The sequence below is a fragment of the Poecile atricapillus genome, chromosome 3 (genome assembly GCF_030490865.1).
Source record: "Poecile atricapillus isolate bPoeAtr1 chromosome 3, bPoeAtr1.hap1, whole genome shotgun sequence".
Taxonomy (NCBI): Eukaryota; Metazoa; Chordata; class Aves; order Passeriformes; family Paridae; genus Poecile; species Poecile atricapillus.
In genome coordinates this window covers 76,795,678-76,808,436 of record NC_081251.1, presented here as the reverse complement: position 1 = coordinate 76,808,436, position 12,759 = coordinate 76,795,678, and the positions used below count along the sequence as shown (strand labels likewise).

The 12,759-nt window shown below is 36.7% G+C and overlaps 1 protein-coding gene across 9 annotated transcripts in view; it reads left to right on the top strand.

Annotated features, from left to right (window-relative positions):
• QKI (QKI, KH domain containing RNA binding) overlaps positions 1-12,759 on the top strand; it is a 153,197-nt gene that overhangs the window by 126,279 nt on the left and 14,159 nt on the right. For 2 of the 9 annotated variants that reach the window (XM_058836242.1, XM_058836241.1), the window contains exons 5-7: positions 6,362-6,449; positions 8,776-9,072; positions 11,693-11,767. In XM_058836242.1, the coding sequence (XP_058692225.1) occupies positions 6,362-6,449; positions 8,776-9,072; positions 11,693-11,767 (460 nt within the window). The other 7 variants (XM_058836243.1, XM_058836240.1, XM_058836239.1 and 4 more) reach the window with 7 other exon arrangements.

The window sequence follows — 12,759 nt, the reverse complement described above, 5'->3', positions numbered from 1 at the left end:
GATTGTTGATGACATACAGGACTCTGAGATATATGGGTGGTCTGGAAGTGTTTGTCATAAAAGTGTTTGGGAAAGTTTCTTTCCTCTAATATAAGAATAGCTGCAAAACTGTGACAGAAAAGACCTATTTGACCAATTCTTCTCAGAACAAACAAAGCTATGGTGTAGGATTTCTGCTCCATCAGCCTCAGAAGTGTATAATCAAGGATGAGAAAGTCTGTTACATTCGTTTACTAGCAACTTCTAACTATCAATATTTACATTCTGGGCATGGGAAACTTGAAGGTCTCTGCCAGATTTTTTTGAGGGAAAGGGAGGATGAGATGTTTTCTTTAATACTGAATAATGGAGTAATTTACCAGAACTAAAAGCCTTTACAAAAGCAAAATCTAATCTCTTGCAGGAGGTAATTGTTTAGTAGTTGAGGTACTCCCATTCAGAGTCTTATAAAAAAGCTCTTTTCTTTGTCTTTTACATCTAGTTACCTGTCATCTTCTCTAGGATTTTGTTGCTATAGATACATCACTTTCACCAACTTAGACATGAAAAAAAAAAGACCTTCCAAACATGGATTTTAAGCGTATATACTTCGGCATCAAAATTCCAATGTGTTTTAGCCTTTGTAGTATATTTTGTAATATATTGATGCCTGAGATCTGGGTTTTTGGGTTTTTTTTTTTTTTGTTTAATACATGAAGGTCTAGAAATTTGTAGTATAATGTTTGTAAAGTTTTTTTTGTTTATAAATTATGAATGGAAGGTTTTTGTTCCTGAATGGAGACATTCATGTGTAAAGGCTGTTTGACTGGTGCATGGTATGTTAGGAATACTTACTGATCTACAAGTGAATTGCAGTGGTAGATTTTTCTTTGTCAGGGAGATAAAAGCATTCTAGAGCCTGAGAGTCCAGCCAGTGTCACAGTGCAAGCCACCAAGCTGCAGCTGTTGGGCTGTGGAGCAGCTGGGGACTGCAAGAAGGCAGGGTGACAGACCCCTGAGGCACTGCCTCCTGGATGAGTAGGATAAGATCAATGACAGTAAAATATTTCAGTGGTGATACTATGTTTTACCAAAATTCCTATTAAATTAGTAAATAGTAGATGGCTTATACTGTGCAGCTAGGCAGTCTAAAGAATAATTAAAGTCTTCATATTTAATGTGTTTATTTCCAGGTGGTAGAAAAGTTATGCTTATTTTATGTGGCAATTTTAAATTACTTTCCTATTTGACAAAGAGTTTTTAGTATTTATTCTTGTTCGTTAGTACAGTGTTTTTCCATAAGTGCCAATTCCTCTGTCCTTCTCCTTGGAGTAATATAAAATTTATTGCTTTACCTGCATTCTGAAAAATATGGTGTGTTCTTAGAAGAATTCTCTACTTGAAGCAAATGTGTAGAAGGGTGCATGGAGTTGGACAAAATGTTAGGTAGCTGTAAGAGTTCTCTCCAAGGGTGGCAGGAGAGCTGCTGCTGAGAGCTGCTGTTAACCAGCAGTGCTGTGGAGCAGGCAGGGAGAGGCTGCTGAGGTGCTTGGGAGGCAAATGCTCGTTGGTGCTGTCACGCTGCTGAGGCCCCTGGTCATTTTTTCCATGAGCCTGGTGGGACAGGCCTGCTGCAGTTGGCAGGAGAAGCTGGAGACTGGTTTTTGGCCTTTGTGTTCCTGGCTGACGTGTCTGTCGTTTCGCTTCACCATTTTCTGAGGCTCTGAGCCTGAAAGGACAGCCCTGGAACAGCTTAAAAAGAACTGGTCCCCAATGCCAGACTTTGTTGCATTTTGTGCAAAATAATAAAAACTGTCTGCTGCCTTTCCTAGGTCTGGGCTCACTTCAGTTCATGAGAATTCAGCTGAAGTACAGGGATGTGACAGGATTGCAAAAATGTCATCCAAAATGCATGACGACTGGAAGCTGGACTGTCAATGAAACTCACTAAAATCACCTAAATATGAGGATCTATTTGTTATGAATGTAAGGGGGAAAAAAAAAGTGTATCTGTTATATTTTCTAAAGCAGTTACTTTAAAAGAAAATGGAGCATTGTATGGGGAAAGAACCTATGTTTGTAGAGATATGTTGAAAGCCTTCCCTTCCAGCCCTAGGAATAATGAAAATCAGAGAACATTTTGAGACTCATGTATGTAAGACTGAAAGGCTCAAGAAGTTCTGTCAGGATAAGGTATCCCAGCTATGACACAAGTGAGTGGATTGTTTGGTTTCTGAATTACCTGAGCTGCAGTGATGTTCCTTTTGGGCCTGGCAGCAGTATGGCAGGGTAGCATGGCCACTGGCTGTCTCCACAGGTCTAGCTTACGGATCTCTGCTCTATCCTAAACACTGCTACATGATCCTGCTTTTAAATAGTATCTTTCTTTCCTTCTCTGCTGTAATTTGTTACAGGCTTCTCAGAGTTGACAGAGTCTAACAGTCCACCTTTCACCTCTGAAAACTGTTGTCATCTGCTGAAGTCCTTCATTGACATTGCACAATGAAGGCATTTACCTTTGGAGTCTGCATGCCTGTCTGTCTTCCACCTGGATAACAAATGTATCTAGTGTATGTATGTTTTGTGTATAAATAAGAAGATAAACTCTATGATACTCCTCAGGGTACACTGTATGCACATGAGAATCAGAGGCATTTCAGTGCAATAAAGGATTTTCTGATGGTTTTGGAATATCTGAGATTGAAGTATAGCTTGGACATTGATAGTGAAAATAATTCATTGAAGTGTTTTATCTAAGCTCCCCATTTCATGACATGAAACATGCTCTTACTAATAGTACTTATCTAATAAACTGCATTCTTTTTCTGTGAAACTCTGTATTGTCCAAAGTAGGGGAGACAATTGTGGTTTTAACTGGGCATTTGTATGGTCAGCACTGTCTGTGTAGTTTGAAACTGTGGTTTTTTTTAGGAAGTGTTTCCCAGAGACTTCATGTGGGTGGCACTTGTTGTGTTTTGAGCCTTGCATCTATTAATCTATTAAACTGATAAAGACTAGAAAGCAAGTTATTTAAAATGATAGTCCTCACTGGCATTTGGTCTCCTTTAGGTCTATTTATTGCTAGCTCGGGTAGAGTTGAGCTACTGTGAGGAGTTACAGGCTGTGTGTTCACAGAACAGCACCCAGTGGTGTCTGTGCAGAGCTGGCTTTGTTAGGATTTACTGCTTCCATCTCTTCTGTATTTGTATTCATTGAGCATTTGCAAGTAGTTGCTTACATTTAAAGAATTACGTTTCAAGATACCATTTAAGGCTTATTTTTTTTTTTTTAATCTGCACATTATATTGTACATAAATACAAGGAAAGCACTGGAGATTTAAGAGGATGATAGATTTGAGTCAATCACTTGAGCTTCAACTTAGTAATGCAAATCTGGTTTTAAGTGACCTTATTGATGTTTGCTCAAAGTAGCTTCCTTTTGGTACAAATGACTGAGCTTTATTGCAGCGATTGTACAGGTAATGTACTGTCCCTTTAGGGATTGCCTTTGTATCCCTGATGCAACCTCTCTTTGCTTTAACAGAGAGCGCCTGCAGGAATGCCTAGAGCTAAGATAGATCTCCTGTGCCTCATTTGATCATCTGTCAGCAAAGAAGCCAGAGGATAGGGCAGGGAAAAACACGTGCCCCTTGCTCTGATGCAGTCCATGGAAACTTGAGGGGTTGGCTATTGGTGAAGGATGTTCAAGTGGAGAGCTTGGTACCAGAGAGTGAGGGACACCACAGTGTGTCCCAAAGGTGACTTCACCATGAGGAGAGATGGCAGGTGACGGTGCCAAATGTAGGGTGTGAGGGGCCGGCATTGTGCAACAAACAGTGCCATCTCCTGGGAGGAGCCGGAACGATGACCTTGTGGTCAGTGCTACACCTGGTTTTTAAAGTGGTGGGGTTGGTTTTTCCTTGGGGTTGGGTGGGGGTTTTTTTATCTAATCAATGCTTTAAAAATCAAAGCACCAGAAGACGAAAGTCAGTGTTAATGTCTGGAAATGCAAGTTCACATCTTGCGTCTCTGATTCTTTTTACTAATACAGCTTTTAAGGGAAAATTTTAAGCTGTATTTTGTGTTTTGTTTAAAAGAAGGAAAGTTTATCAACTACTGAGTGTAGTCTAGAGAAGTAAATCTCAAAATTATAAGTTAAGGACTTGGTCTGCTTTGTTTGATTAAGTCCACTGTTATTTCCATAAACATACTTCATAAAGCCTAGTAATTGCAACATCTTTTCTAATAGAAAGCAGTAGTGACCTATAGGAAAATGTTGAAGTAAGAATGATTACTTTACTTGGACTTGTATTTCCTTTTCTTGACCATGCCATAAGGCTAAAAATACTTTCCATCTTAAAATTATAATCCTATAAATAGTTATATTGGGAAATATTCACTGTGGTGCAAAATCTGGGATTAGGGTTACTAAAATTATCCTAGCAAGTGGAGTGTAATATTCAGCATTTACTGAAAGTCATTAATGGCATAGATCAATCACCTGACAGTTTTATTTGGAGGAACTGAGCAATTTTAGTAACATTAATGGAACTATATGGGAGATGCAGCTGACACTGTGAGGTTTTCTTGTTACACACTTCCAAATAAATACATGAATGCAAACAAAAAGCAAATAACAAAGTACAACTTACAAGGGGAAGGGAAGAGGCTAATCAATGTGTTTAAAAAATCTTTATTGCTAAAATAATTTTGATGAGGTATATCCAGAATGGTGAGAATTTGTGAGCTCTGGATAGAGAAATAGATTTGGAATTGGTTTTATTGTGTCATGATTGCTTAGGTAATTTACCGGCAAAGATGCAATTTAAAAATACTTTATTAAAAAAAGAAGATAAAATTCTTTTGCATGTAAATTATAAATCTGTTCTGTGTCATGTTAAGATTGCTAGAATTGGCACATTTTGTATTCCAAAGGGTCTATGGGACTGTGGTGTGTGACATTTCTGGATGGTACAGTACTTAACTGTACAATTAATTTCTAGTTAAGATGGTAATTGAATGTGTATTTCCTTTTTCAGTATTAGTGCCAGCTTTCCTTGTCATGCAGTATTTAACATATAAAGAAAAGGTCTAACTTTCAGTATATTCTGAATGTTTACTGTGTGATAATCTTGGTGTTTATGCAAGTCCTCAGTATTAAGTTGTGACTTTCAATTTCTGACATTTGAAAGGAATTCAGTGTTGATTCATCTGACTATGTTGATTTTGAGTTGCTGATAAAAATCAGCTGCTAAAGGTTCCCTTTGCAAGGGGCCATGGCCCTTGAGCATACCACACAATAAGTACTATATTTGCTTAGATAAAATTTGAAAACTATTTTTGTCTTGGACTTTAGTAAATTACTAAAGTTTTAATTACATAGTTTGGGAGTAAAGTATGTATAACAAGCTCATTAACTTGGAAAATACTGTTCCAAATACCTGGAAAATACTGTGTGATTAGATAAGTAAAAATGTAAGAAATCCAGTTTAGGAGAGGAAGAATGCATTGCGCTCACAGGAAAGCTGCCCTTCTATGCCTCTGACTTAGGAATTTCAGCAGTGGCATTCCATACAGGAGGCAACCTAACATTAAAGCAGACCATCCCTCTTGGATTTCCTATATCATAATCACGTTTTCTGCTTGATAGGGTATACACTAAACAAATGGTAGTATTTTTGGAAAGACAGACGAGAAAATCTCTGGTCTTAGAAATGAAATTATATTGTTAGAAATGTTTTCATTATTAACTGAAAAAGTGAGCATTTTTCTACTGAACACTATAATATTTTTGCAACCTGAATGATACCAATGGAGTAGGTAACTTCAGGGGGAAGTAGTTTTTATTGAAGCAAAACCAAGAGTAATATATGCTGTGTAAATAGTAGTTATATCCTCATCAGAATACATCTACGTGTGCCAGAATTAGGAATTCAGCCTCAGGGTACTTGTCAATATCCTGTCTGGAAAGCAAAGATTGTTGTTTATTTTTTTGTTTGCCTCACCCCCCCAGTAGTCAGTATTGACTACAGTGGAGCAAATTACAATAAATTGCAGTGCTTAATATTTGTGATGTCTATTCTTCCTCTGGTCCAATAATTTCTACCAAACGCAACTTATATTTCATCCTTAATTTTTATAATTTACATAATGAACCTTTTCCAAAACTCTTTTAAGATATTTATCAACGAGACTTAATGATAGTCAACAGGCAATTTCCACTTAATTTTATGGAAAAATTGACAAAGCTTGCTGCTTTTGTGACAAATGGTAAGCAGGTATTTTGCTTGGTTAGGACTTGAAAATTTTATTCTAGGTCACTTAGATCTTGTGCACTAGTGAGTTCATAATCCTGACTTCCTTCCCATTTTTTCATATGCAGGCAGAAGGAGAAGACAGCCTTAAAAAGATGCAGCTGATGGAGCTTGCAATTCTGAATGGCACCTACAGAGATGCCAACATCAAATCACGTAAGCATGTCATGAGCTCAAGGGTCAATGCCATAGAAGTGTGTGCAGGTTTTGAATCTTAAAGCTACCTTTGGAAAATGTACAGTGGCAATTTATTTGGAGAATGGAAGGCAGTAAGAGCCCAACAAAACTGTAGGTAGCTGTCGCACAAGATTTTTGGGGGATAAGTTATGTCGGTTTGCAGGGTTCCTTAATCTTGTTTCTTGTCCCCATTACTTTTTTAACAGTATGTAGGGGTTGAAATATTTACAAATATCTAGTATAAAAAACCTCAGCCCTCAAGCCAGATTTTTCTATTTTATGTTCCTTTTTTCCTTAAAGCATATAAAGGACAGTAGACTCCTTTTCATTTTTTAGAGATTTAATTTTAAAATGTTACAGATGCTCAGGATACTGTGAATACATTTTTCTGTATTATGTTCCTTCCTTTCATCTTGCTTGCATGTGTACCCCCAATGTTGTGTTTTACCAACAATTCATCAACTGATTTCACAGCTGAGTTCACACAGATCAGTGATGTAATGAGCCGTTTTTACGATTACTTCCATTACATTTGTGTGAAGATGCTTTTGCAAACGCATGTATGCACAAGTTTACACTTGAAAATTAATTATACGTACCTACTAATGAAAGCATATACCTATTATGTGTGATACAAATTATTTTCTTCAGTTGAAAATCTAATTTCTCCTCCTGAAAATATAGTTGCTGACACTGTTCAAAAGTACATTTTTGCTGTAGCTGTGATACAGATGTCAAATCTAAGCACAGTTAAATCAGTCTTTTCACCAAGGACATACTGATATTTGCAAATTTGTTTCTCCACACAGTCCCCATTTCAATGTTGAATATGTTTAAAGGTTGGAATGCAGTTAGGTCAAATTGAGAGTGCTTACACCAGTGTAATTATTCTGATTTGAAAAGAGACATAAGCAAGGGCTTTTACCACTACAATGGTAATAGTAAATCTTTCAGCCCTAATGAACACTATGATATTTAAAGCTAGACCGGTTTTAAATATATGGTAGTCTCTAAATTATTACAAATTTATGAGTAAAATAGCTTTCAGAATAGCTTAAATTGATGCAAACTTTTGCACTGGAATTTTTTTATTAATTTGAGGAATTTCTTTGTCTGGTCTGTTCCCATTGGTCTGTTTATCAGTGAAAGTGGGAAGATGGAAATTTTTATTAATTTTTTGGCTAGAGATTGCCACACTGATACACGTTATTTGATAAGACAATTTCAGTCTTCGTGTTTTGATTTTACTGAAAAGTTGAAGATATAGAAGCTATACTGGTTTATTTCTCTTTAGGAAAGGAAGTAAAAATATTTGAATGCCATTTTTAAATGATCTGAGCATTTTTGTTAAAAAAACTAAAAATAATTTTTAAAATGTTCCAGTCTCAAATCTGAAAAACTTCATCACATTTCTCTTTTCAGGTGACCTGAAAGTAAATTAAATCAATGTAGATCAACAGTAGTGCATAGAAATACATAAATTATAACCCTTTAAGATTGACTGTTACCAGCAGATGTGCTAGTGTTTAAGTTGTTCATCTGGGGTGCCAACTGGCTTCAAATAACACTTAATGAAATATGCTAGCACCACTTCAGAAAACAAACCAAACCACCACAAACAAACAAAAAACCAAAACAAAACAGAAAAACCACCGATTTTCTTTAACTTAACCGAGGCCATGGTGAACTTCTAATACGAAGGAAGTATGTTATTTGGTGAAATTTTATATGGAAATAAAATTTGAGCCTGTTTTATTCATGTTAGGGTAGGACAGGACCGATGCGTATTTCTACGTCATCTTCAACTTCACTGATCCTGGAAATGGGAGCTGTGTATACGTTTAAATACAATTTTAAGATATATAAAAACTCTAGACTCATACAGCAGCTCTGCATAACTGAGTGTCTGTGGACTCTATAGATGCACTAAATTTTGTACTCTGTATTTGATTGTGACAGTATTTTCCTCGTATTTCCTGCATGCATCTCAGTCTCATGCAGTCTTGATAGCGTAAATGAAGAAATATGGTCTAAATTGAGCTTTTGTGCTGTGTAACCTGTTTGAGAAATCTACCTCACTGTTTTACAATGGCTTTTTTTATTTTGCATGTTCATACTTAATCACACTGGAAAATGGAAAGCTGTTTGCATTTGAATGGTGTGCTTGGGCACTGTGTGATCAGCGCATGTACTAATGATTTCCTTTTATTTTTCTTCTTTCCTACTTTTTCCCTTTTTTCCCATTCTTTCCACGTTTTGTACTGCTATCTCCATACTTTCCTCTGAATTTCTTTGCTTACTGTAGCAGCCCTTGCCTTTTCTCTTGCAGCAACAGCCCAGGCTCCAAGGATTATTACTGGGCCTGCGCCTGTTCTCCCACCAGCTGCCCTGCGTACTCCTACGCCAGCTGGCCCTACCATAATGCCTTTGATCAGACAAATACAAACCGCTGTCATGCCAAACGGAACGCCTCATCCCACCGCTGCAATAGTTCCACCCGGACCCGAGGCCGGTTTAATTTACACACCATATGAATACCCCTACACGCTGGCACCAGCTACATCAATCCTTGAGTACCCTATTGAACCTAGTGGTGTATTAGGTAAGACCTTTGTACGTGGATGACTGGGAAATGTATTGCTTGTGCTTCTGTTGTGTTTGCAAGGTAGAGGTTCTTGGAGCTCAAAGAAAAAGGTCTGAAGCAACAAACTTATTTCAGGTATATCAAAATTGCCTAGGAGAGCTGCTCAAATGGTGCAGCTCTTAGACATTTCAAGGGTATTTGGTATTCCTGAATGTGTGTGCTTAGGTTATAGTAATAAATTTACCAAAAAAATAAAGTCTTCATGTTTGTATGATACTAGATGGTACATATATAGGCAAGGGAAGAAAAATAAATACAAGTTGACATCCTATTACATGTCATCTGGGCTCCCGTGAATTACAGATTAGTTTGTATTCTCTTTAACGTAAATTAACATCCAGCAATTTTTGGAAGAGAGGGAGTGGAAAAGCCTTTATACAGTTGGAATTTTATTTAGTATGCAACTGACAGATCTCTACTCAGTGTCAGAAAGCTCTGAGTTATATTGTGAGCAGAAAATTATTTCAGTGAATGAATATAAAGCAAGCCAAGTTCCAACCAAAGGATGATAAAATTAGCAGCTTTACTGATGGCTTCTTTAATATACAGTGCACTGAAATGTCCATCATTCCTAGTATTTCAGACCACTGACTTAGTGTGTGAAGGCAAGAATGATAAAGCAGCCGTGACAATTCAGTTAACTGGCCAATATGGGACAAGCAGTTCCACTAGTTTCTTCCTTCCCTATCCTCTACAGAATCTAAATAATCTTTTCTCTTCAGTTTGTTCTGAATTGCATATGACCTTGGTGCTGCATAATGTTGATTTTATAGGACTTTGGTCTCAGTTTGTTCAGTGGCAGTTATTGATTTACACAAATTCTAAACATCGCTAATGAACACTGGACAATAAGGTTCAAAGTCAATATTTTGTTGAAAGTATTGCAAAAAATCAGTGTTTCACATGACAAATACTTGGTGAGTTATCTGTATGTATGTTTCCACATTATGTACAGTAAAAAAGAAAATGTATTTCAGACTTCTGTCTTGCAGGATTAGTCAATCAGTAACAAAAATTCTAGTAGGACAAAAGTATGTAGTATGTCTGTCAGCTTACGGCTGTTATCAGTTAACCCATAGCCAAAATTCTGCAAGCATATGATAACATTATCATTTAATAATTTCCCACAAATATGTAAATATTCTCCCTAGCTCCTCTCTACCCCCAGTCTGTGAGTGCAGTTGTGGTACATCCTGGGCTAAAGTCACAGTTAGAGAGTTCATCAAAGTAGCTGTTAGTGGTTAGTGGCAAGCCCCTCTCCTGAATTCAGTTAATAGCAAGTAAAGAAGTACAGCATTCCAGCGTAAAGTTTATTACAAGGCAGGGAACTTGGATTTCTCACAGGATTTTCTATAAAGAGATAGGAGGGAAAAATTAAAATCACTTCTAAAATGGCATCTGAAACCGTTGTACACTCTTGGGCTTAACTGTGTGAGGTGTATTGCCCAAAGCAGACCTCATCAAAAAAATGTTATTTAAAGTAGGAAAAGGGAGCGGGGAAAAAAACCCCACACTCCTGCTTTAGCTGCCTAGAATCAATGACTCTTAATACTTTTGCTCTATTGTCTGAGCAATTGTATGGAGTTAATTGCATTGAATCTGGGTTTCATTGAGTTTTATTTTGTTCTGTGCTCATTCGCATTAATAGTATTTCGTCCATTTTTGTGGTGGACGTTTAAGATACTTCAAAATAATTCTGTTAAAAATGGCAGAGAAGTGCATCCCTATCAGCATTTTTGGGGATGTTGGTGTTGAGATCCAATTTTAGTTGGTGACTAACTTTCAATTCCCTTCCTTTTATCTTCAGGTATGGCTTTCCCAACGAAAGGCTAAGAATTCAAGAACGGTCTTAACTGATCCTTCATCAGATCTGAATTTTAACAAATGCTTAGTTTTCAGCAGCCTTGAAAAAAGCTTGGCCTAGCAGTCAGTGACTTACTTGCACTTTTTTGCACATAGATTTAAAATAAAATAGTGCTATTAATTTGGATTAGGTCCTATTATTACAGAGTAGCTGTAATTTATGGGTGTATAGTAGTATACTGACTGCTAAGTGTTCTATATAGTGTTTGCTTTACTAATCACCTAATTCATTGCAGTTCATACTTATTGACTTAAAAGTTTAAAATCACAATCTGTAGGCTTGAAGAATTGCTTTAAAACTTTTTTTTGTGGTAGAACTGGAAGTGATCTTAAGGTTAGCAAATAATTGTCAGTATTAAAGATGGCATTATTTAAAATAGTCCTGCTGCAAGAAAGGCACTTCAGTGAATATGTGACTAGTAAAGCTTAAATGTGCTTGGGTCTAATAGATTTCATGAAATACTGTAATTTTGGGATTGTAAATGAATGGATTAAACAGGTTAAGGCCAGGATGTTTAAAATAAATGCAATATTAATCTGCACAGATAAACTTCTTTTTAAGATTAAGATTTGAAACTACTGTGCCTTAACTTGTTGCTTTTCTTAAAATGAACTTTTGTAGTTAATGATCATTTAAATCCATTTTGATAAACCTGCTGTTAATGTTTTCTGTGAATGTTTTCTAACTTTGTCTTGGTAATTGCAATTTGACTAGGTGCGGTGGCTACTAAAGTTCGAAGGCACGATATGCGTGTCCATCCTTACCAAAGGATTGTGACCGCAGACCGAGGTTAGTTTAGTTCTGCAGTTCTTGTTTGTAAGAAGTGCTTTGAGTGTACATGGGATTTGCAACACCACAGCTGGTTAACCAAATACCCTGTCTTGACCCATTCATGATTTTTCTCAAAAATCTGGACAGCTTTGGGAATGCTTGCAGTTTTAAAAAAAAAAGTCTAAACTTGGCTTTCCCAGCTCAATTAAATATATATACCATGATATATTTAACAGAAATTCTTTAACTGATTCAGTTTTAAAAATGAAACATCTCTCTGTATCAGGAAACGCTATGAAATCAGTGCTGCAATAATTAATTTGGTTGTGTTCCCCTCTTTTTCCCCGGTTCATTCTTTTAATTGGTGTGGAAATATCAGATTGGTGTTGCAAAATAAAATGAATGGATGGTTGCTTAATGAGAAAGAAGTAAAGGAATAAATGCCTCCTGTCTGTGTTTGGAGAAATCTGAAGATTTAGATTCCTTTTTTTCCAATAAACTTTAGAGCCACTGTACTATATATTATGAGGAGGATGCACGTTCTCAGATACCTAACTGAATTCAGAAAGGTAAGGGCTGTGAAGATAACTTCAGAAGTTGTTTGAGTTTGGATTAGTATGGGTAGGGGAAGGGAGGGTGTTTTTGTTTTTTGTTTGGTTTTGGTTTTTTTTCCAAAATCCATTTCTTGATATTTGCCTTTTGCTGCTAAAATGTGTAACCTGAAGGAGAAACAACATTTTAAGACCTGTTGGTGAGATGACATCCAATATTTGGGCATCTCTTTTTAACCCTTGAATGGAAAGTAAATCTTCATTTTTCTCCTGTTCCTCAAGTGTCATGCCTTTGGACCCCTAAATGAAGTGTTTAAGCTTATTGAGAAAACTGATATTTTCGGTTTATTGACATCAGCTAGGAAGCAGTGTGGGGGATGAATTCTTTTCCCTTCCCTGCTGCTGACTCACTGTGGTTTTCAGAAAGTCATTTAATCTCTCTGTGTATGGTTTCCCATT